The sequence below is a fragment of the Penicillium canescens genome, assembly GCF_028828765.1.
Source record: "Penicillium canescens strain IBT 15451 chromosome Unknown utg000002l_segment0_segment0, whole genome shotgun sequence".
NCBI classification, from domain to species: Eukaryota; Fungi; Ascomycota; class Eurotiomycetes; order Eurotiales; family Aspergillaceae; genus Penicillium; species Penicillium canescens.
In genome coordinates this window covers 3,545,446-3,569,037 of record NW_026703964.1, presented here as the reverse complement: position 1 = coordinate 3,569,037, position 23,592 = coordinate 3,545,446, and the positions used below count along the sequence as shown (strand labels likewise).

Sequence of the window (23,592 nt, the reverse complement as noted above, 5' to 3'; positions counted from 1 at the left end):
TATGTACTACATGCCCGCAGAACAGCATCAACAAAAAGGGCTTAAGAATCGCTCATAATATAAGGTACACGAGAAGACCGGATAGAACAAAGACGAATAAAAGAAAAGCCATGGACTAATCATCCCACTCCTCATCCAGTTGGTCTATTAGCCGGTTCTCAGCATCCACGTCGCGCCCCTGGCCTCGTCCTCCCCGTCCCCCGATAGCGCCGATGACACCGCCACGACCGCCGTCGGTGTCTGCGCGCATATACCCACTGTTTGAGCGGGAGCGGTTGATACGGCAGATATTGCCTAATGATGAAAAGAGGATGATGAACATGTCCTGTTCGTAGAGATATTGGTCAGCCTCTTGTAGTCGCAATCGATTGTCGCACCAAAAACCAGCAATGAAAGATGTTGCTGGTATAATGAAATGATACACGCAAATGAGTCTATGCGAGGCTGTCCCTCAATCAAAAGCTCAGGGTATGAAATGACTAGTCCATTAAACGGACCGAGGGACAGTTCACTTGCATAAACATCATGAGACATTGCTTCAAGACACGAGAAATGTATAAACTGCGATCAACGCAGGCGAAAGATGATATGGCGAGCAGGACGAGAGAGAAAGAACGGAAGGAAAAGCACTCAAAAAGAATGATCTATGACCGTAAAGAAACAAGGAAACAAATGCAACAAGCCAACCCCAACCCGTCTTTCCGAAGCGATTGGACTCCAGACCAGCTAAGAGTGTTCAATCTATCCTTGAAACAGGTAGTACTGCCCCATTTGAATCTCGAAACTTGCGTGACGCCAAATTGCCATATCTGAATCTGCGACGAGACCAACAAGGGATCACTGTCAAGACACTTACTTTGACAAAATCGAAGACTCCAGCCCAGAGGCTGAAGTTGGGGCATTGGCGCCAGCCACGTTGATGCATGACTGTTCGCTGGTAGGCGCAACCACCAATCAGATACACCGCCACGGCGATCAACATGCTAGATACGAGGTCAGTATGGCTTGTATACCCCGGGTGTAGAATTGAGTTAATGGGGCTGCTCACATCACACCGAAGACACCGCCGGGTCCCAGACCTCCAGCATTAGGGTCTACGGCAATTCCACCACATGCAGCCGAGCTGCGGACTTCAAAGAAGTATGTGCATGAGTCCAGAGTGCCGACAAAGGAAGGAGTGGCCACGGTTGCGGGTGCATCGCGGTCGCAAAGGAAAGACATTATAGTCGACTTGTGTCGCTTCGAGCTATTGGAACTGCCCATGCTACCGTCCTCTGGGCACGGCGAGCCATTGGTGTAATTGAGGACGAGTTTGCGGCCACGGAAGAAAGGTTCAGAAGCTTGTTCTCTGAATGCGATATATAACCATTAGCATATTGGGACACATGTATAGATTCAGCGACTAGAACGATTGGGTAATGAACTGCCATACCCTATAGAATATACTTTATCGTCCCGCTTGTAATATGCACTGACGTTCTTCCACCGCGACGAATCTATCCCGACCACATCCGTCACGTTCTCGATGACCGGCGCGCAGAAGTTGATTGTGAAGTTGGCTGGGTAGTCGTGTCCCTTGGCATGCCAACTGTCATCCCGCGCATCCTTCACGACTTTCTTGCCATTCTTCAGTTCCGGCGGAGATAACGAGATCGCGCTGAGATCAAAGTACAGCCCGGTAGTTGGGGAGCGAGCGACACATGGAGAATCATCATTGAGATGGGAAGACTCGGCGCTGGATAGACCGAGGAATGAGGATAGGACGAATAGGGCGTAATGAGCGGAGCTGGACAGCTTCATGGCTGGCTAGGAGGGGCGTTCTAGGCCGGACGCAGGGCACGGAAATCAGAGAAGAGAATGAATAGAGGGGAATAGAAGAGAATGTGGTGCAGCCAATGCAGAAATGGTTGATGCCTGCTCAGTGATGAAGGGGCCAAGAGACAAGACGCTTACGTAGCATTCATGCGGAGAAGGGAAAACTGCGGCTCTGGACGTTCCGACATCATACGCGGAGCTCAGCGCAATATTTAATTGCCTGTCTTCCCCTCCTCTGGATTATTTCCCTCGCTCGTCATTGGCGCAAATTTACTACGCTATCTTTCTCTCAACATGCCTGCCAAGGGTTCCAAAAAAATCCCGTGCAATCAGTGCCGGAGAAGCGCGGTTATGAATTCGGTGGCCCGTATGTTTTTTGGAGCTTTACTTGAGTGACTTTGACTGACAATTATAACAGCCTAGGTGCATTTGGCATTGTCTTCGGTCTTCCAGTCCTGATCTACCTTTTTACCTTCGTCTGCAACGATGTCTCTGGCTGTCCCGCACCTGGCCTCCTGAGCCCCTCGACCTTGTCGCTCGACCAATTGAAGCGTGAAGTGGGCTGGCCAGAGGAAGGAATCACTGCGCTTTATGATACACAGGTCACCCTGTGGACATTGAGCTACTATGCCTTCAGCCTGTTCTTGCAGGTCTTCCTCCCCGGTCAGGAGGCCGAGGGGTCTATGCTGGCCTGCGGAGGCAAGCTGAAGTACAAATTCAATGGTATGCGATACAATGCCTTACACGCAAAGCACTTTTGCTAACTTGGTTATAATATAGCCTTTCCCTCCGCCATTATTATTCTCTCGGGCCTTGCTGGAGGCACCTATCTCTATGGAGCCGACTTTGTGGTGTGGACTTTCCTGTGGGACAACTATATCCAGGTGATCACCGCCAACCTGTTGATCTCCTCGTCGATCGCAATGTTTGTTTACCTTAAGAGCTTCACGGTTCCAGAGGCTGGCAAGCTCAACCCCAGCCTGCGAGAGCTGGCACCTGGTGGCCACACTGGCAATGCGCTCTACGACTTCTTCATTGGCCGCGAGCTCAACCCTCGCATTAGCCTGCCCATTCCCTTCGTCAGCGAGGCATCGCGCACCATTGATATTAAGGTGTTTATGGAGATGAGACCCGGCCTGCTTGGATGGACTATCCTGAACTTGTCCAATGTCGCCCACCAGTACCGAACCTACGGCTACGTCACCGACTCCATTGTCCTGGTCACCATCTTCCAGGCCTTCTACATCTTGGATGCTCTGTACATGGAGCCGGCTATCATGACTACCATGGACGTTATCATGGATGGATTCGGCTTCATGTTGTCCTTCGGTGACGTGGTCTGGGTTCCCCACGTGTACAGCATCCAGACTCGCTATCTCTCCATCTTCCCTTACGAGTTGGGCTTGACTGGTATAGCCGTTGTTCTGGGTGTTACTGCTGTCGGATACTCGATCTTCCGCGGTGCCAACAACCAGAAGAACCGTTTCCGCACCAACCCCAACGACCCGCGCGTCAAGGACATCAAGTACATTGAGACTGCCGCTGGATCCAAGTTGATGATTTCTGGCTGGTGGGGTTTGGCACGTCACATCAACTACCTGGGTGACTGGATCATGTCGTGGGCTTACTGCTTGCCCACTGGCGTTGCAGGCTACGTTCTCATTGAGAGTATCAACCCTGCCAGTGGTGACCTTCAGAAGCAGGCCGTGCAGACCCCCGAGATCCGTGGCTGGGGTATGATCTTCACCTACTTCTACATGCTGTACTTCGGTGTCTTGTTAATCCACCGCGAGATGCGTGATGAGGAGAAGTGCGAGAAGAAGTATGGTGCTGACTGGAAGCGCTACACCTCAATTGTTCGCAGCCGTATCATCCCTGGAGTCTACTAAGGTAGTCTTCTACCGTTTCTTTTTATGGGATTGTCAGGATTCTACCTATTTTTATTCCTAATCTTTGTACAAGTATAGCCCCTAATTCCTCCCTCAAGAGCTCATCAGCTTTATGCTGGACGTCTCTGGTTATACGGAGCTTCCGACCTTGGCCTAGGCCACTTCTATTGTTACTTGATGTCTAAACCAGGCACATTATGGGACCATTCTTATTTTCAAGTAAACCAAAATAAGATGAAAATAAACTCAATTCTGCATTCAGTTCTTTCAGTCCTTTGATCCCTTCAAGTTGCTAAGATAAGACTTAAAGTCAAGGATGAAGACATTTGACTTTCTCTTTATATCAGCACCAGTTCTTTCTGACGTGAGAAATCCGACGCCCTGCGAGCCTGAGTAGTGGTTATCACGTGACCGCACCCACTCTCTCTCTCACGCTGTCTTCCTGGAAGGTTTACTGACGCTGCAATGATCAGAAGATATGAATTGGGGCCATAAGATGATGAAATTAGACTCCGTGAGATGCACACCGGAGGAAAAACTAAGAATACAAAATTGGGAAGGAGATAGCCCGAGTCCTGTGACCCGACCCAACCTTTCTGGGTCTATGGCCTCAGGCCATTTTCTGCCCGTCACTTTCATTCCTTATCCTGGAAACTTGCGGAGATGAACCTTGAGATCACGGATGAAGACCTCCGACTTCGTCTTCATATCATCGTCGGAGCCATTCAAAAAGTCATCGACCACACACGTATCTATGAAAAGAGCGAAATGCTCACGAGCCCGTCTGTCCGTCGCCAAGTTCACCCGTTGCTGCTGGTGATAGGTCAATCCAGGATTAAGGGCGAACTCGTCCAGATCTTTCGTGATGCCATCGTCATAAACCGTGAGAGGAGTCGCCAGCCGGCTTGCCTTCTCCGTGAGGTACTTCTTGTATGGCACCATCACCTCCCGAAACCCGAACTGGCTGCCTGCTGTGTCGATAACCCATTTCTCTTCGCCCTTGGGTAGTCTTACGACCAACAACCCGTGTGGACAGTTGTCAAGGTTGGCTCCTGGAACGAGCTGGGTTTGGAATGGTTGGTCTTTGATGTCGACGTCCGCGACTTGGACCTTTGAGCACACTTCTGTTGAATATTAACCACATGCTACTTATACTGAGGATTTTTCGACGGTGTTCTTACCTTTGAGCAACTTTCTGGTTAGCGGGCCCAACAGCGCCATAGCTGTTGTGCTTTGATTGTTGGTCAAAGCCGCTTCCTTGTGCTCGACATTGGAAGTGAGGTCGTCTGGGAAAGGAAAGCGTTTGGAACGATCAAAGCTCAATAATGCGTTCTGATTCAGGTAGAGGGTTCCCTTGTGAAGGGTTATGCCTGTCAGATGGAGGTCGAAAAGAACCTCCCTGAAAGCCAAGAAGGCTTCCTTCAAGAGTTGGGCACACCGAAGGAGTTTCTTTCTCTGTTGCATGGCCTTGCAACGGTCTTTGTGAGTCGGCCAGTGCTTTTTCTGGCAGACTTTGCTGCAGTAGAAAACATCGCGCGAATCGCCAGGTTGGTGCTCGGGCGAGTTCTCGCAGCCAGAGCATTTAGTTGATGCTTTTTTCCCACAGCCTGCGCATTTTTTTGGCTTGGGAGCCACCTCAGGCTTGGATTTAGGATGTTTGTAGCCCATGATACCGTAGGTCGGAAGTCGACGAAGGAAGATGCTTTTTCGGTCTGGATAGAGGCGTTTATATTCAGAACAAAGGTGTTTAACAAACGCTGCAAACGATGCGCGCGGAGCAAACGAGTGTTTTGCACAATATATGCCCACCATCAGCAGTTACGATCGTGATGAGACGTGCTCAATTAATCAATCCCGGCATTGATGTTATGTAGCCATTTTGATACACGCATGTCTTCTACATTGCTCTCAATGCCTGCATTGAGATTACGCATCATGCAGACTGTTAAGTCACAGCTTTGGGTATATCACGCTTCCGTTTCTTCTGGTCGACCAGGACATCCAATCCCCAATTCTCATCCCCCGAATTGGGCATCCAGCCCTTGAGAACCTGTTTAGCATCCTTTATGGCCTGCATACGGATATGCAACGGGTCCTTCGAGTCAATCGGGTCTTTCAATCCCTGATAAATGGCAATTCCCGACTCAATTCGCTGACTGGTACCGTCATGCACCTCTCCAGTTTCAACAGTATCAAGTCGTGGCTCAGTCACCGAAGTGCCATTTCGGTCAGTATGGGAAGATACAGTAGGACTGATATGGCGGAACAGAGCCCAAAGCTTTGCTCTGGACAAGGCTGAGGCTCCCCGTTTTCCAGGTGAAGATGCACGATTGCCTTGCTTCACGCCATTGATGACAGTTTCATATAAACCAGTTTTTGAACGAGCTAAATGTGGCAGATTCTTGCGCCCAGTGTCCATGATCGCAGAACATGGGTGTTGATGTGAAGGCGCCACGGTCCACACGGCACTCACATTTCCTGGCTTACACCTTTTAGGGCTGGCCGCAGAAGTTGAACTGCCGTTTTCTTGTTCCGATGAAATCGCGGGGGGTATGATAAGTTTTGGCTTGAAGAAAGGCCATAGCGCTGCAACTTCGTCACTAGGCACCGAAAGAACCTGAAATGGTCGGAACTGATACCTTGGCGTGTTATCTGTCTCTATTGTAGCAGGCCATGACCGTCCTACAAGAGCTTGCATCCGACCCTCTGCACCGAAGCATCGATCGAAGCCAACCTGAGTAATCTCGTCTTCAGGAAGAACAAGGCCAGCAATATATGCATTCTCAGTGGGAGCAACCAATCGACTGGTTTCACATGAGAGCAAGGAGGAGATTTGTCGCAAGGCAAGTTTATCAGAGCAGGACTTGCTTCGTGTTGACTCGGCATCCGTCCGTGCTGGCTTTCGTCGCACGACTCCGAGGCGAGAGAAATGAGCGCGACCATCGAGGAGTTTCTCTGCATCCGAAACCTCTAATTCTTGGCTTCCTGATGCAGATTCTGGTTGACGGAGGACTTCCCACGGTGTTGCGTCTTCTTGGGACGCCATGCAGAGCTCCATGCTTGCATCGCCACATGGAGCACATGTACAGTACATGTAGATTTTTATATCGGAGTGAAATTCGAAAGGCGGCCATTCTGTGGGTGACCTTGATGCATCCCCATGTTCTTCAAACATCCTCTTTCGTATGAAGGGCGAATTAGGAGTTTCTTTATTCTCGGTACTGACATGGTCATGGCCCTTGGATAGTTGTCTCTCCTGAGACAGCAGGCCGTGGCATTCCGTCAGAAGCCAGTAATTGAATGCCCGGATGGCTAATATCTCGGCATGGCAATCATGTAGCACAAGACCCCTACAGCGTGGAATTTGAGACGCCGAAAGACATTTGGCGCCAGTACTACGCAACTGTCAGTCTGCATCTATATCGGCGGCCTGTATATGTGCCTTCGTTACACTTGGGAGAGTTCAAAACTTACGTGACAGCTATGCAGGTCAGTGTTTCTGATGCTGTGTCCTGTCCTATCCACAGTTCAGTTATTTGTGTTCAGTGAATATGCAAGTAATTTCAACATACCTTTCACAACCACAATACCGGTCATTGGAACCCATTCTCTCGATCCATCTGGAAAGATGGTTGGTTTACTGCGCGTGGGCAGAGCATCGAAATGTGCATGAACCAGCGATGCTATCCGGGATGGCAATGTGGAACCACATGCCTGATCAGCCATTGGATTAATTTATAATGCAGATAACTATATAAAACAAAGAAAGATTCGCGATAGAAAGAACCAACCACAAAATGTTCTTGACATCACGTGATCGATATCATGAGTGCCTGAGGCGTCGACGATATTTCCCTTGATTCTTCATAGCTTCCGAACACTCTCCAACACAATCAACCCACCCACATTTCATAATGGCCGACAAGCTCCGCACCATCCAGAATCTCGAAGCTCTTCAAGCCCGTTACATCGGTACCGGTCACGCCGATACCACCAAGTACGAATGGACCTCCAACATCCTTCGTGACAGCTACTCCTCCTACGTCGGCCACCCTCCCCTGCTGTCCTACATGGCCGTTGGCATGGGCGAGCCAAAGGAGAAAGTGCGCGCTATGATGCTGGAGAAGATGGTTAGAGGCGCTGGGAACCCGCCAGAGGTATGTGATATCCTTGTAGTGTCGCTCGCGACTACCGGCATGATCGACGATTGACAATTTACTGTACAGACCCAAGAGTAGTACCACTCACTTGTGGCTTCTTTTGATTTTTTGTCCTCTTTATACCCCACCTCGTGCGCGCGTCCTTGGCCTTCGAAGGCAGATCCATGACAACCCTACTTCTCAATGTAGCAACACGTGCAGTGAGATTGTTGCATCGTTACATCAGTTTGGAGATTATCAAGACATACGATTTTTCGAACTCCGTTTCGACCAATCATGGAATACCTGCCGATTGAAGTGAATATACCTGTTTCAACATCTGTAAAGATGCAAACGACTCCAGTGAAATAATCTTGGACATTTCGTCCCAGATTTGAAGAGGTACTTGGAATCTTGATTACTAGGGCCCTGAACAAAGTCTCTTCAGTTTCAAGCCAGAAAGTAAACAAGCTGGTTACACTAGCTTAATTTTCGGGTCGAGTTAAACCATGTCGGGCCCATCGAGATTCGTCCTACACAAAGTATTGCAAGCGACCATCCATCGTGACTGCAGGCGCCTGGACAGTCTAGCAGGGCTTTCTAGGCTGATTTCGATTTCAAATCCTGTGTCCAACCCTCGCAGATAGTTCAGACTAGCCAACCCCCATTGGAAGAATCAAGCAGGTAGCTGCAGCATTGCAGTCCAATCCATCTCGCGGCGAGCCGAAACCCTACAGTAATCACCTTAAAAGAAGTCTAAGAAAAGCTCAAACTCGGAATTGATGAACGCATCATGTAGACCTAACAAGCAATAGGCCACGGCTAGAAAGTGCCTACAGTACAAATTGAAACACGACCCAGCCGGTCAGGCCCCTATAACAGGCCCAGAAACAAGATCATAAAAACGTCTGGTCACGTATGTACAAGAACCACAAAGAAATAATCCTACTCCTTCTCCCCCTTCGTAGCCAGCTTAGTATTCTCCGCCTGCAACAAAGTAACAAGATCAACCCATTTCTGACGCTCACTCCGCAGCGACTGGACCTCCTTCTTAAGATCCGAGATCTCCTGCTTAAGTCCCTCAACCTCAGTTTTAGACTTCGTCTTCTCCTCCTTCTTGAGATCTGAAATCTCCTGCTTAAGTATCTCAACCTCGGACTTCGACTTCGATTTCTCAGACCGCTCCACATCCTTTCGCTGTCTCGCTTCAATCTTCGACGCGGTCTTCAACAGACTAGCCTCGATCTTGCGCAAGCTTTTCAACAGCTTCGATTCCTCATTGAAGAGCGCCGAAGCGGCTTTGTGGAAATGCGCTGGTGGTTCGGGCGTCTGTGTCTGCGATGACTGGCCATCACTGCTGTTTTCTGTTCCTTGGGTTGAGGCCTGGCTATGCTTATGTTTGTGGCTCTTTTTTGTGGTGGAGCTGGCGGGCGTGGAGGACCGGTTTGTTGCTGCGCGTTTGCGCATTGCGCTGGCATCGCTGTCTACCTCGTTGATACCCCCGGAGCGGTGTTCCTGGTGCGGTGGGAGGCTGAGATGGGAGTTGGAGTTTCTCGAGCTCAGTGCGGATTGAGTCTAGTTTGGCTTGGACTTCGCGTTTGCGTAGGGCTAGCTTTGCGAGTTCTTTCTCGTGGTGGGTGAGTTTGCCGGTTTTGGTCATTTTCATCAGTTCATCCGGGGGCATGTTGGTGTGTGTGATATCGTCGATGACGGGTGTTGCTAGGTCGGAGTGGGCGGAGGAGAATGAGACTTGATCTTGTGTGGACTCGACATCGAAGGATTTGTTCTGCCCGGCGCTGTTCGATTTTGAAAGCGCTGCAGTATCTGTATCACCCTGGGAAGCTTGCGTTCCGTCGGTTTGACCCGCTGCCTCATGATAGTGCATGTAGCCTTGGAGTTGAGGTGCGAATCGCTGGTAGCCAGTGCTGAGCAAGCCAGTTACACTGGCGATCAGGCCATGGTGTGAATGCTCGCCGTCACTATCCAGCGAATTGTACTCCGAGTCCGAATCCGACTCATTTGCCTCATCAGACCTGAGTTCGTTGACAGACTCTCGGGATTTAGCCTCAGTACCAGCTAAGGCAGTTGTAGATCCCGAACTCGAGTTCTTCTCCTCCTCCTGTGGTTTATCCTCTTGAATAGCCCAGTGGATAAACTTGGCAGCATCGGTTCCTACACTTTTGGGTGTCCCTTTGTCCACCATCCAGCGCGGAATGCTGCCACCAGGGTCACTTCTAGTGACCATAATCCACTCAACTGGATTCATTTCCTCATCGTCACGATCCCTAGAGACACCGTCCAGCTCAGGCCGTTGCGAATCAAGAGATGAGGAATCACTCTTCTTCTTACTCTTCTGACTTGAAGAGCTACTCGCACTCCTATCATTCTTCCTCGGAATTTCCCGAATAAGCTCAATAGACTCATAAATGCCACGAGTATAGCCCTGCTTAGGCGGCACACCAGGATGGTCACAAGGCTTCGAGATCATGATCCAACTGCGCCCAGGCTGCTTGCTCCCACCAACCTGCAACCCAGAATCGGAATTGACAATCATAGCCACGAAGTCACGCGGCGCAGTAGGCTTGGGGAACTGCGCCGAGACATGATACACCATCAAATGGCCCAGCTCGGAACCATCCTCGTTCTTGACTTCGATGGTTTCAACCTTCTCTTCAGCACCGATACCACGGATACTCTTGTCAGGCGTTTGTCCTTTCTCAATCTTCTTCCGGTTGACCTTGAGCGTCTCGTCATACTCGCTGGACAGCTTCTCCCGCCACCGCGCGAACGGTAGCCCCGCGTGTACACTCCGCCGGCCGAACCATGAGCCGCCGCCGTCATTTGCGGATAACTTCCACAATGTCACGTCTAGCGGGTTGTCCTTTGGTCCGCCTAACTTTATTGGCTTCCCCCATTGCTTTTGTAGGTCGGTGATTTCGGGGTCGGTCTCTCCGACTCGGGTAGACGAGGGGAAGATCCGGGAAGCGGAGGGGCCTGTCGCTTCGTATTCTAAGTGGGGATAATCTTTGGCTTCGGAGAGTGGAGGGTCCGGGAGTGACTCTGCTATCAGCCGGCTGTGTTTGAAGAGGTCACGTATGTAGTCTCGCAGTTCGTCGGGAGACTGGGGGATGTCATCCCAGGATGTTGGTTTGAGGCACTCCAATGCCTCATGGAGAGTGGCCATAGAAGTGGTCGAAGGTATCTGGTGCTTCTATCACTATGTCGGCGTGTGAGGGTGAGGGGTCGTAGTGATGTCGGTTCCAGAAGCCTCCAACTGTCAGCAGTGCGATTGCGCTCGGATAAGGCGACGGAAGTGGGGTAAGCGGCAAGCGCGATAATCCAGAAGATTTGAGGTTTCAAGAACGCAAATTGGCGATGCGCTTGGTTTGCGTCCGCAGGATGGTGATCTGTTAAGCTATTGACACGAATCAATGACCTCGCAGCACGTGCGATAACAGAATGTGAATGAGAGGTACACAAGAGGTGGACAAAATAACAACAACAATTGAATGTTAACAGAGCCTAGAATGCAGGTACCTAATCACTTATAAGGAGTTGAAGATCTACTCGGCTTATGATGCAGTGCTGTTTTTCTTGGCACCTCCGTGATTGACGTCATACGAGATCGTGGGGTAAGTATATAATTTTTGAAATAGTCCTAGATTGACGAACTGCCTATTCTTTTCTTAATCATCTACGTAAGGGATTATTGTATTCTCAAGTATTGGACTCCGATGGAAAACAGTTAGTGATTCCTGGTATAGTATCTGACATGGTAGGCAGACACGTTACAGTGTGCCCCTAACGTTGATCATCAAGCCCCATAGTTCTTCGGTATGAAACATGGCTGGAAGTACCGGTGGGCCCGTAATTTGAGCATATACGGGGTATAGGATTTACACATACAAAGCGAGAAAACAGGTTGTGTATGCAACTTTTCCAACTAAGCTCAAGGTACATACAAGATTTGGACTAAGCTGCTGACAGATCAACAAAGAAATCAGAAGAAGAGAAGCAACCAGTGCAAGGGACCAGCCCCTCGATCTGACAGACCAAAAGGAGTGAATCAGCCAAATCGAGCGTCTGATTCTCGGTGCCGGGAAAAAGAATGAAGAACGGGCTCTCTCATCCAGTGACAGAGCCCACCGACTGACCAAGCATGTCCAGGAATTTCTAAAACCCAGCCTGGACGATAGGGGACGAACCTATGAATAGTCAAATATGGATCTTGGAGGTGAGACCGCAGCGCAGAGGATAGAGATGGCAACCTTAAGACTCGTTGCTCGGGGCGGGATGCCAGGATCCCTAGGTCACAGACCCAAGGGGGATCCGGTTTCATCGCCCTTTGCGCTCGGCATCCGCCACAGGCGGATGGACTCAAGGCTGGCGAGGTCCAAAGACAGTCATCTCTCACTCATATTGCTTGATCGCCACATCCAAGAACCATAGATGAACCAAAAGGCGGACACCAACCAAACATCACAGATGTAAGGAGGGTCACACCGTCGCGTGGACATATCCTCCAATACTCTACTTTCGGAGAGTATTGGCCAGTCTGGTACACAGTACCAGAAGAATAGACCTCGAAGGAAGGATGAGAGAACAAAAGGAAACGGCGAATCCAGTCAGCCACGTAACCAAAGATAAGTCACGATCCTTCCATCGAACCACGACATCAGAACTGAAAGCGTAACGGTGGACATTCCACATCCAAATTCATATCCCATGCCGCGAGGCAAACCAGGTCTTCATGACATATATGCGGGAAATGACAAACGAAAAGAAACATAACAAAGAGCCGACCCGCCGCTTCTTGATGCAAAACAGAGGTAAGAGAGAAAAAAAAAATAACACAAACGCTGACGCTGGAATCGAACAGAAAATATCAAAACAAGCGCATGAAAAGGATTATTCTGGTTATCATGCAAATTGCAGGAGGGAGTATCACAGATGCACAGAGTCAAATCGAAAAGAGAACGCCGTCGAGGAATGCGAGTTGTCGTTGCTTAAGTCGGGTTCCCGGGAGAGAAGAGAAGAGAAGAGACGATGAGTGAAGAGAGGAGATAGCCAAGGAGGAGGCTTGATGACACCGGAAGTTGCGCGCGCCTCTGGTTCTGAAACGATCTACATTCCTTGAACCATTGTTGCACGGGTCGTGGAGGGCTGCAGAGGCGGGTCGACCAGCCCCAAGTCTACTCAGTAGACGCGAGCTAGGCGATCATGCCGTATGGCAGCGCGGTAAAGTCTCCCCAGCCAAATCCGCCAAATCCCATGCTCACAGCCGTGCTGCAGGGTTGCACGAGCGTGCTCGGCAACGGCAGTGCGTTGATAGCGGCCGAGGTGGTCGGCATGCAGTCGTAGGACTGGTACGGCGACGTGGTGTAGGGTTGGCAGTAAGACGGGGTCGGGGATGGAAGCTGAGCGTCACTGAAACTGATACTAGCCCAAAGATTCGGATTAGAATCAGCCGTGGCCGGGGTTGGGCTGGGCGACAGTACTTTCCACGACTCGAGAGGCGGCTGGGGCATCGGGGTCTGCCACCAGGTTTCTGGGCCGGTGGAGCTGGGGAGAAGGGGCACAGGGCGCATGATGTCCATCTGTCGAGGTTGAGGTGATTCGAGCCAGATGAAGAGCTTTTCGATGGCTGCCTTGACTTCTGCGCTGCGGCTGCACAGCAGCTCTCCGGCACCGTCTTCTTCCAGTCCTTCGAGGGCCTCGGCGTTGGTTCGGTAGACGAATTTGTTGGCGGCTTGGACGAATTCCTCCTGTAACTTCTTCAGCTCGGTGTGCTTTCCCGACCAGTCCCATTGGTGACGGGAGGCGTTATCGACCGAGAAGATATCGTTGTAGTAATCGACCAGGGATTCGATCGTCTCCGGGGTCAACTTGAAGGCCACTTCGTTACGGGAGACCATGTCAACATGGACGACGTAAGCTTCGATGTGGATCATCTGATAGTTGAACAGCCCTTCGATAAGTGGGTTGTCGTCCTTGCGAAGTTTTGCCTCGGGGGCTTTGGGGAATGTCATGGAACACAATGTCCAGATGGCATTCGACGATGACAGCGTCTCTGTCAGACACCGGGTGTGTTGGGTGACATTATTTAGCGGACGCTTGACTCGGTTGACTCGCTTCAAGGTGGCCGTCAACCACGGCGCAACCTTTCTATTCAGCACCACATTTGGGGATGATCTCGGCGCAAAGGCGGCGGCGGACGACGGGAGTAAGACTGTTGGCATTATGACTCTGTGAAGGTGATACGACCTGCGTTGTTATGATATAAAAGAATGTAGATAGAATATAAATCATAAAGGCGACATTCGCCCACGCAATATTGTCGGGGTTGGACTGTAAGACTGTAAGGTTAAAGGTATCGCATAATCCAGTGTATATTAAAGTGGGCGAACGCGCAAAAAGGAAAGAAAATTAGAATATAAAAAAAGGAAAGGAGACGTAGAAGTCAAGAGATATAGAAAAGAAGGAAGAAGTTGAGAATCAGAGGGGTGGGACCAAACACAAGTGGATTCTATGCACAATAATAGTAATTTTTTCTATAAAGTCCTCGTACTCCGTATTGTTATTCTGGTCGACATGCAGCCCGATGGAGTCAATGTATAGCGGCCTCGGACTCCCCGATCCGCAACTGCAACTCACTCTTCAGTGGCGAGAGAGATTCGAAACAGCAGAAGAATCAATAAGGTCCAACCGAGTATAGTGTTTCATTTCCAGTTCGTACAGTATTTCCAGTCATACACCCGCGTTGCACGTCCATTTGGACAGAGGCATCTGCAGGATGCCCCAAACTGCAAAAGCTAAGCCCCGATGATCAGCAAAAAATAAATAAATAGAGAATGCCCCGAGAGTCTTAGATAGAATTAGCGGGGAATCGAAGCCATTTCTCAGCTGGGCGATGTGCATATTTGTGCGCCAAGGTTCCCATCCTGAAGACCTAAATAAAATTATAACATTTTACTGCATGCAGGCCAAGCCCTATCTATTCGATCCCACGTTTAGATTCAAGTTTCATTTCTTATGATTCTAGAGGAAAAGAATACTCTGAAACACGGTCATACGCAACCCTTTAAGGAGTTTTTTGGACCTGTCGAGTAGGATACACACCTCAGCTGATGGAGGGTCGAGTAGCGTGGGGCACATCAGGTCTTGGAGGGCTTCAGGCTTGGGATTCGCTGACAACAACCGAGAGCGGCCGATGCAGTCAAGCTGAGATCCCTGCTTCGATCGCCCATTGGGCAGAGCCTCGATTGCTAGACTTTGAGAGGGCGCCACCAACATTACATACAATACTGTACAAGTTCCCTTCTGTATACAGGAGTCTCTCTGTCCACCTGATTCCTGTGTGATCTCATCTTACTCCATCAACTGACACGGGCGCATCTGGCTATACCCTAAAACGGAATCCCTGAAGGCTGCCGGCATATGAGTTCAGTCACATGGTCTCCTTGCGCAAGGGGGTATGTACTGTACAGTGCGGTTGAAATCGGCTGCAGAATATTCCAAGATTCCCAGTTTTCGTGGCCAAATGTGCGTAGCTTACGAAGTGCACTTTTCCCAAAATAGCCCGTGACCCCAGTGAGGCGGTGCATGACACTCGCCACATGTGGCGGATATCTCCGGGTCCACTTTCGATAGTGTAGACCCGGTTTGCTTCACTCTTTGCTTCACTTGGCAGGTTTTTACCGATCAGAAATTTCATATGCGCTGGCGACCATAGCAGCTGGATGCTCGGGTGGTGTTTCCCAGACCCACGCAAATTCAGGCTTGCGCTGAAACTCCGGTCTGAGGATCGGTTTCGAGGTTGTTGGGTGCTTGCCGCGAAACTTAACACAGCAAAGTAGCCTCACTTTGAACAGACGTAAACTTAAAGTCATTGTCCGTAGTGACTGCATAGTTTATGAGTCATCGATGTGCCGCCGATGTTCCATTTGAAACAAAGCTAGGCGCTGTCTCAATAGTGCTAATCTGATATACCGGCCATTCAACGAGTCATTACTATTTCGATATGCTTAACAAATGCAGTTATGCGATGAATATGTTTAGAATATCACAGAAACCCCAGTTCTAGGGATGATAGAACATCTCCATTTTAGAAACCACTTCATATGCTTCACTTTACCATTGAAAACTGTCGCAGTGATGCAACTACCTTGGTCCTGTGGTTCAAGTCTCACTCATTTGCAATGTTAAACCACATGGCAATTTATGCATAAGAAGTCTAGCGACTAATATATTATGAAACCTCTTTGTATAGTATTTTAGACATATGCTCCGTCGTTGCCTCCCCTCACCAGGACACAGGGAGGGGCTAAGCCCTGCAAATGCAGATTAGATTATGGAACCAAGTGTCGATAGGTACATGCACACATCATCGCTATCATATCTTTTGACAAGATCCCAAAATGTTTGCCCGGTGGCTCATCGCGTCCAAACTAGCTCGGAATCTCCCGAGTGAATTGCGGGGAAGGGGTGAAGCCTTATCAAATCGAGCCCAAACAGGTATAGACTAGGGAGTTTATGTCTCTTATCGCAGGCTCCTGGTCAACACTTCTACCTCAATGGACCAAGAACTTCGGGTTGTCCCGGTTTTTACTTATCTGTCAAAACTGAGATTTCTCCAGACCAGTGAATATCAACATGGAAACATGGCCCATTTGGATATCTCCCAACGTTCTACAAGATAAGATGTCCTGGTATAAACATATCACGACATTATCCCTCATAGTTTGAGGTTCCAATTAATCGCCTTTTGCAAAAATCACGGCTTAGTGTCGTGACTCGAAGTCTCACAGTCATGTCTCTCAAGATAATGTTTACAGAATCAACCATTGCTGGCTATGTTAGGACCATCAGATCATGCCCTCGCGAAATAATTGCCAATCGCCAGTTACTGTTCACAGTTGCCATGTATGCGACAGCCGGGCTTCCGATCAGTGAGTGCCTATTTACTTACAAGAGCCGCGACTCTCTCTAACGAACAGCTCGGCAGCATGGGACCAAGGATCGTCTTCAGTGATCCCATCACTCCCCGGATTTCAAGCCGCCTTTGGCATCACGTCTGCTGCAAATCCAACCCAAGTGACTAACTTCATCTCATTCGTTTACATTGGCGCCGGCGTCGGTGCTGGCTTTTCGTTCTTTATCAACGATCGGATTGGACGTCTGTGGTCCTTCCGCCTCTACATGGCTATTTGGATTATCGGTCAGATGCTCGCTACCTTTTCCTATGGCCATACCGGGGTTCTATACACAGCTCGCATCGTGTCAGGTCTCGGTATAGGACCCCTTACCGTGATAGGTCCCGTGGCCATCGTTGAAGTTGCCCCAACCGAGATTCGAGGACTGCTTTCAGTCTGGTTCAGCGTTGTTATGCTCCTATCATTGACGGTATCCATTTTCGTCGTTCTCGGTGTTTACCTCCATGTCGCCAGCAGCTATCTTCAATACCAGATTGTTTTCTTTGTGCCAACAATCGCGGTAGCCCTCATCGTCATGGGCAGCTTCTACTTATCGGAAAGTCCACGATGGCTATTTCTCGTCAACAAACAAGAGCAAGGCGTCGAAACTCTCGTCAAATTACGCGGCTTGCCTGCGACTCATCCCCGCGTCGCCTCCGAGATTGAAGATATCCAGAGACAAATTGACGGACAGTGGAAGTTCCAAAAGAGCAGTTTACAGCCAGGATTTATTGAACTGTGCAAGGAGACTTTCCTGGTCCCGTCCAACCTTCGCCGAGTCCAACAAACTTTCATATCCTATGCATTGGCACAATTATCTGGTGCCAACAGTGTGACCTCATATCTCGTTCCAATCCTAAGTCTGATGGGACTAGGTGGTGGAACGGACCGTTCACTGTTTTTATCTGGCATGTACTCGATGGCGAAGTTCTTCTTCACGTTGATTGCGAGCTTCTGCTTTATTGATGTGCTAGGGCGTCGCAAAAGCTTCTTTACTGGTGTGACTCTGCAGATGGTGTCTGACATCTACATTGGAGTTTATATCAAATACAGGCAAAGCGGCCTAGTCACTACCAGTGCGAGTGAGGCGGCTGTGGGGGCTATATTTATCCATGGATTTGGCTTTGCTGTTGGTGAGTGATGGGATAGTACCTACGCCAATACATTCTCACTGCTAACTATCCATCAGGCCTTTTGATTCTTCCATACGTGTTCGGTGCAGAAATCTGGCCGAATCATATTCGATCCTTCGGTGCTGCAATTTCACAGTGCTTCCACTGGCTCTTCTTCTTTGGCATCAACAGAGCAACGCCATCTCTCCTCGCCAATACTAACAATTGGGGCGCTTTTATATTCTTTGCAGCCTGGTGCTTTGTCTCAATTGTCTATGCCTATTTTGTGATACCCGAGACCGCAAGAGAAGGACTCGAGGACTTCGACGCTATCTTTGAGCAGCCACTTTGGAGGGCTTATCGCGGCACAAAGCGGAATAATACTACCTGCATCGAGGCTTTTGAAGTATCGTAAGATGGCCTAACCCGTTTCGCTTGCTGATATTGGATCAGACCACTAACATAAGTACAGAGATGCACATGATCATATGTCCAGGTCTGGCAGTGACTTGACAAAGAAGAATAATCACTTCGCGGATGATGGTGTTGAGATCTGAACGCGAGGAGATGGTCCAATTCCTTGCTCCATGTTTTTCGATACGTTTCTGGTAACAATAGCTAGCTTTCTAAGAATGTTAACATGCAATATTTCTTATATGGTGCCATTTAAGCCACTCAATTTCGCGCGTGTCTGTAAGTGGGTACTGTTCGTGTCGGTATACCCCTTTTGTAGGTATTTCCCGTGATAGTGGGTATTTGCCGTGTAGGTATTCCCTCAGCGGCATGTAGGTATTCCTCATGTAGGTAAACTCCTTGAAGGTAATTATTATGTAGGTATTAATAACTTATAAGACGCTGTTAGTCGTTTGACATCTAAACTCGAGAGTTCTACACTAAAAGTACAAGACGTCCTCTAAAATGGATGTCTTTTTGGATATTCTCGATACATTGATCCTCGACCGATGCTATGCATTTCTCTCGCCAGATCTGAATGCTAGTCTTGAAAGTCACAAATTCACAGACTCCCAATTGAATCGACATGTTAAGATTTACTATCCTATGCAACCCTCTAAATGGGCCGAGGCCAGTCTTTGGAAACGAGATGATCTTGCCAGGCAAGCATTATCATTATACTTGATTACTTGGTAAGTGCTACTCTTTGGTACCTAAGAAGAACAAATTTATTGAGATTATTTGATTGAATAGGTTGTTCGCAATGATCATGTATTTGCTCGGCAGTCTTGTACTATACCACACATTATTCGACAAAAGACTACTCCGACACCCCCGATTTCTTACAAACCAGATGCAACTCGAGATTAAACAAGGCCTTTCCGCCATCCCAGTAATAACCGTCCTTACGGTCCCGTTCTTCATCGCAGAAATTCGCGGTTGGTCCAAGCTATATGACTTCACAAGCGAATCCCCATTCTGGGGATACACATTGTTACAATATCCGTTCTTCATCTGCTTCACTGACAGCGGAATATACTGGATCCATCGCGGCTTGCACCACCCTCTCGTCTACCGCTGGCTTCATAAACCACACCACAAATGGGCCGTTCCGACACCTTTTGCTAGCTACGCGTTTCACCCGCTGGACGGATGGTCGCAGAGTCTACCATATCATATTTTCCCGATGTTGTTTCCTTTGCAGAAAAGTGCATATTTGGGATTGTTTGTTTTTGTGACGATGTGGACGGTTTTGATCCGTGAGTTTCATCAAAGCTCATGATTTCATTCAAAGATAATAGCTGACTCTTGTTCTTTCCTTCACTTGCAGATGACGCCGAGTATCTCCCAACATCTGAGATTATCAACGGCGCTTCATGTCATACGATGCACCACCTTTATTTCAATTATAATTATGGGCAGTTTACAACAGCCTGGGATCGTCTTGGAGGAACTTATCGGAAGCCCAAAGGCGATGCTTTCATGGAGAACCAGCAAGGCACAGAGAAGACCGCTGATAAATTTGATTAGGGGGATAAAGGATGGATTCATATGTATATTAAAATTCAAATAAATAGATATATTAATTAATACATTTATGGCGCAATTTGGTAACACCACTGAATAAAGTCATTCAAATTGGCCAAGTCGTCAGTCGCCGTGTTGTCCAGATACTTGAACCTAGCATCGGACTTGCTAGAGACCTCCAGCGTAGCATTCAATAACCACCAAAGCTCTTGAGCGTGTTTCGGATACCCAATATGAAAGAATTGATCCTTGACCAAGAGACCAGTGACAGAATCCCAGATGCGCTTCCAATTCGCTGAGGCGCGTCGGATTTTGTCAACTGATAGGTATCTTAACAAGCCTGCTCTTGTCTGGAATGCAAGAGAGTTGATAGCTATAATATTATCAGCAGGGTGTCGCTTTGCTAGGCTCAATCGTCAACGTACCGTAAATCAGAATAAGAAGGTGCTCCACAGATACTGAGAGACTCCATGGTATTGAGACTTCGTTTTGTGTTTCGAGGAGCTGGGTGACCACGTCTCTCAGCGGTGGAAGTGGGAGGTCGGCCGAGTGTGCCTCAGCGATTTTGCTAAACGAGGATGCACTTTCGGCCTCCCATAGCCCAGCACTCCACGGCAAATGGCAGTCCATTTCGAAAACTGATATTGATGGGTTGTTCTTGAAGCAAACCGTAAGGAATCCATCAGCAAGGAAGACCCAGCAGGCGATCCTGTGGATGAGTTAGTACAATATCCTAAAGGATTTATGATAGGACAGACACTGGGACGAAATCTTACCGTATACAAACTTCCTCTGCTACCAGAGCCTTCCATGTCATCTCATCGCAAACTTTAGGGGCAGTTCGTCGTTTGAGCTGGAAAATTCCCAAGGATCTTATCGTAGAAACAAGGCATGGATGACGGACAATCCGAATGCGACGCCTTGTTTGCATATCATCCCGCCCAAACTGAAGCATTTCAATAATGAGGGCACTCTGTATTAGCTGAACAGTGGATAAAAGATGTGTAGAGTCTTTTGGCGATGGAACTGCTGCCAGATTTGCAATGTTCCGAAAGATGTACTCTTCCGCCACATCGAAAAGACCTGATGGAAGAGTACTCCCATCTAATGGGAAAGTATATGTGGCACCAGATAAGAAGATCGAGAGTAGAAGAGGGTTGGAAACGTCCCCTGGGTCAAACGTTGGAAAATGAACCACGGGCAAATGCCAGTGAAGAGAGTGGAAGAATGCAGAGACAGAGGCGGAGATATTGGATACTCCCAAGAGCGTAGAGAGTTCCATAAAGTCAAGCGGCGGTTGACCTTCTGGTTTGCCGAGACACATTGACTTTGATGTTTCAACCAACTCGGTCATGATCTCAGTTAATTGGTTGGAAAGCTTTGACGGAAAGAGGGCATCAGGCGGGAACTGAGAGAAGAAATCATCTGTAGACAATGGAAATTGATAGGAGAAATCTGAGAGTTCAAAGTCACCACCAAAAGCCGACAGGGGATCAGTAGGAACAAGAGCATCTTCGATGTGAGAATTGAGCGTTTCAAGGTTCCTTCGAACGGAGCGTTTTGCTGTCTCGCCGATCGCAAGTCTGTCCTTATGGACAGATGGATTGGCAAAATGCCGAAGGAAAGTAAACGGACCACCACCTCTCGGAGTACTGCGAGGTGGGTTCGTGAATGGTGAAAGCGAAACAGCTGATGAAGAGCTAGATCCTGTAGATAGTGTCTGATGTCCGGAAAAGGTACATTGCCGCCCGAGGGAACTGCAACGAGAGCAAGGCGAGTTTTTATCGCAAGACGCTTTGGCAAAGAAACACAAATCACAAGATTGCCTTTTTCTGCCTGGTTTGGCTGCGGGTGGCAACGGTTGGTTGTATTTCTTTGCACACGCTTTGCTATGCCTTCGAGTCACCTCCCTTCCTAATGATCAGCGACTGTTCATGTTTAATAGTAGATGTGAGATTTCACACAGTTTTAGGAATGACTTTTTGCAAAAAGGGCAACTGGAAGAGGGCTGCTGAGTATCTGGAAGGTTGTCAGACCATTCGTCCCGATGTCGAGATACTTCACCGAGACTTACGAGTTGCCTCATGGCGGAGCAGATGAGGTTTCCGCTGGTAGCTCTTGTCGCATTGCGAGCATTCAAACATGACATAGAAATACAAGTTGACAATAGGCAACGTTTCACAAGTGTAGTTCGGGAGATGGAAGGGGACGGCTAAGAATAAAGTCGATGCGTGGATCAAGTCCGCCGGTGCGTGGCCGAAGTCCTGACAAATCAAGTCTTCCTGGGGTCAAATCTCGCAGTTTTTCTACTCTGAAAGACTGGAAATATGTCTAGAATAAACCGCTACTATTGTATTTGCAGCTTCTTATACGTGGAAGAGCATCAATTTCCAGTATATCCCTTCAGTTCAAAAAATCACCACCCGTTTCCTTCAAAATCAATTGATACTCAGGCTCAAATTGCATGTACATCACCTCAGGAGTACCCGTTCCTTTTTTGGTATATGTGGCCGTTTCATCATCGACTAGTGTCTTCTTTAGGATGCCCTCACTCGCTCCAATAGATCCAGGTGCCGTAGAAGCTTCTACAAGAAGCTGTGTCTGACACGCCCTTTCTAACGCAATGAAGAACGCCGCCGCTTCAGCAACCGTCCCTCCAGCTGTAAGTAGACCATGATTCTGCATGATAAGATTCTTGTTCTTGGGACCAAGGTATTCCGCAAGACGTTGACCCTCTTCCTTTGCGAAAACGACGCCTCCAAATGCTGGATATACTGAAAGGTCATCATAAAACATGCAGGAATCTAAACAGCGTCAGCAAAAACATGTTACCAATTAGTTACCCAATATTACCTTGATTAAACATATCGATGCCCCGGCCAAATGTGCTCCACGCTCTTCCATACGGACTATGCATATGACAAGCCGCGTGAATATCCGGTCGCCTCTGATGGATCGCCGAATGAATGATAAAACCGGCCGCGTTGACAGGTTTATCTGCACCAGCGACTCGGTTTCCCTCCTCGTCTACTCTGACCATATCAGAGACCTTGAGGAGGGCAAAGTGTACACCATAAGGATTGATCCAGAACGTGCGGGGTTCGATAGGGTCTGAAGGTGTCAGCATTTGTTGGATAAAAGTCGGATTTATAGAGTATATGAAGCCCAAACAGTATTAAGTACCTCGAAGACTAATATGTCCACTGCTACCATCCGAGAACCCTAGTTTAGCGAATATGCGAAAAGCACCCGCCATCTGCTCGAGGAGCCATTTCCTCTCGGCCTCCTTGTTGACGGGTCGCGGAATGTGATGTAGCCTTTTCACTTCCCCATTTGAGCCCGTCTCTGTATTTAGAGCAGATGTATTCGAAGTTGGTTTGATGGTAGTTACGACTGACGACATGATGTGCACAGTGACTGGGAAAGTCAGATCTCGATAGGTTGACAAGGAGAAAAATAACCGAGGAAATCTATGTCGACCCCGCAAATCATTACTGACTGCACTTTCTTTTGTATTAACTTATCCGGACTACGGAAGCACGTAATGGCTCAAATGCTCGGAAGAAGCCGAGACCATCGCGCGATAAGTTAATGTGTTGATACAACGACTTTTCGAAGCATCGACGGGATATTCTATATTCATAGTCGAAAATTCAAGGAAATTACATGAAAAATCTGGTCGTTG

The 23,592-nt window shown here is 48.6% G+C and overlaps 10 protein-coding genes across 10 annotated transcripts; 4 read left to right on the top strand and 6 right to left on the bottom strand.

Moving 5' to 3' along the window:
* Positions 1 to 115: 115 nt before the first annotated feature.
* N7446_002557 (uncharacterized protein) lies at positions 116 to 1,800 on the bottom strand (the record flags this gene model as incomplete). The annotated part of the gene is made up of 4 exons (XM_058511306.1): positions 116 to 325; positions 857 to 983; positions 1,049 to 1,348; positions 1,433 to 1,800. 4 exons carry the CDS (start codon positions 1,798 to 1,800, stop codon positions 116 to 118), a joined length of 1,005 nt encoding a protein of 334 aa, XP_058376842.1.
* Positions 1,801 to 1,881: 81 nt separating this feature from the next.
* erg24B (uncharacterized protein) lies at positions 1,882 to 3,704 on the top strand (the record flags this gene model as incomplete). The annotated part of the gene is made up of 4 exons (XM_058511305.1): positions 1,882 to 1,886; positions 1,958 to 2,182; positions 2,234 to 2,538; positions 2,596 to 3,704. 4 exons carry the CDS (start codon positions 1,882 to 1,884, stop codon positions 3,702 to 3,704), a joined length of 1,644 nt encoding a protein of 547 aa, XP_058376841.1.
* A 642-nt stretch (positions 3,705 to 4,346) lies between these two features.
* Positions 4,347 to 5,372, bottom strand: N7446_002555 (zinc finger MYND domain-containing protein; the record flags this gene model as incomplete). Its single annotated transcript, XM_058511304.1, has 2 exons — positions 4,347 to 4,828; positions 4,886 to 5,372. 2 exons carry the CDS (start codon positions 5,370 to 5,372, stop codon positions 4,347 to 4,349), a joined length of 969 nt encoding a protein of 322 aa, XP_058376840.1.
* Positions 5,373 to 5,649: 277 nt separating this feature from the next.
* Positions 5,650 to 7,430, bottom strand: N7446_002554 (tRNA-specific adenosine deaminase; the record flags this gene model as incomplete). Its single annotated transcript, XM_058511303.1, has 3 exons — positions 5,650 to 7,099; positions 7,179 to 7,221; positions 7,277 to 7,430. 3 exons carry the CDS (start codon positions 7,428 to 7,430, stop codon positions 5,650 to 5,652), a joined length of 1,647 nt encoding a protein of 548 aa, XP_058376839.1.
* Positions 7,431 to 7,618: 188 nt separating this feature from the next.
* Positions 7,619 to 7,942, top strand: N7446_002553 (splicing factor 3B subunit 5 family protein; the record flags this gene model as incomplete). Its single annotated transcript, XM_058511302.1, has 2 exons — positions 7,619 to 7,861; positions 7,931 to 7,942. The coding sequence occupies 2 exons, from the start codon at positions 7,619 to 7,621 to the stop codon at positions 7,940 to 7,942; spliced, it is 255 nt and encodes an 84-aa protein (XP_058376838.1).
* Positions 7,943 to 8,788: 846 nt separating this feature from the next.
* N7446_002552 (uncharacterized protein) lies at positions 8,789 to 11,027 on the bottom strand (the record flags this gene model as incomplete). The annotated part of the gene is given in 2 exon segments (XM_058511301.1): positions 8,789 to 9,323; positions 9,343 to 11,027. The coding sequence occupies 2 exon segments, from the start codon at positions 11,025 to 11,027 to the stop codon at positions 8,789 to 8,791; spliced, it is 2,220 nt and encodes a 739-aa protein (XP_058376837.1).
* A 2,026-nt stretch (positions 11,028 to 13,053) lies between these two features.
* N7446_002551 (uncharacterized protein) lies at positions 13,054 to 14,082 on the bottom strand (the record flags this gene model as incomplete). Its single annotated transcript, XM_058511300.1, has 1 exon — positions 13,054 to 14,082. One exon carries the CDS (start codon positions 14,080 to 14,082, stop codon positions 13,054 to 13,056), a length of 1,029 nt encoding a protein of 342 aa, XP_058376836.1.
* A 2,563-nt stretch (positions 14,083 to 16,645) lies between these two features.
* On the top strand, positions 16,646 to 18,568 carry N7446_002550 (uncharacterized protein). Its single transcript, XM_058511299.1, has 4 exons — positions 16,646 to 16,791; positions 16,848 to 17,948; positions 18,005 to 18,338; positions 18,400 to 18,568. Exons 1-4 carry the CDS (start codon positions 16,653 to 16,655, stop codon positions 18,482 to 18,484), a joined length of 1,659 nt encoding a protein of 552 aa, XP_058376835.1. The 5' UTR covers positions 16,646 to 16,652; the 3' UTR covers positions 18,485 to 18,568.
* A 277-nt stretch (positions 18,569 to 18,845) lies between these two features.
* On the top strand, positions 18,846 to 19,910 carry N7446_002549 (sterol desaturase family protein; the record flags this gene model as incomplete). Its single annotated transcript, XM_058511298.1, has 3 exons — positions 18,846 to 19,072; positions 19,134 to 19,639; positions 19,711 to 19,910. 3 exons carry the CDS (start codon positions 18,846 to 18,848, stop codon positions 19,908 to 19,910), a joined length of 933 nt encoding a protein of 310 aa, XP_058376834.1.
* Positions 19,911 to 19,975: 65 nt separating this feature from the next.
* Positions 19,976 to 23,310, bottom strand: N7446_002548 (uncharacterized protein; the record flags this gene model as incomplete). The annotated part of the gene is made up of 7 exons (XM_058511297.1): positions 19,976 to 20,280; positions 20,333 to 20,616; positions 20,684 to 21,821; positions 21,982 to 22,185; positions 22,328 to 22,711; positions 22,761 to 23,018; positions 23,091 to 23,310. 7 exons carry the CDS (start codon positions 23,308 to 23,310, stop codon positions 19,976 to 19,978), a joined length of 2,793 nt encoding a protein of 930 aa, XP_058376833.1.
* Between the last annotated feature and the right edge of the window lie 282 nt (positions 23,311 to 23,592).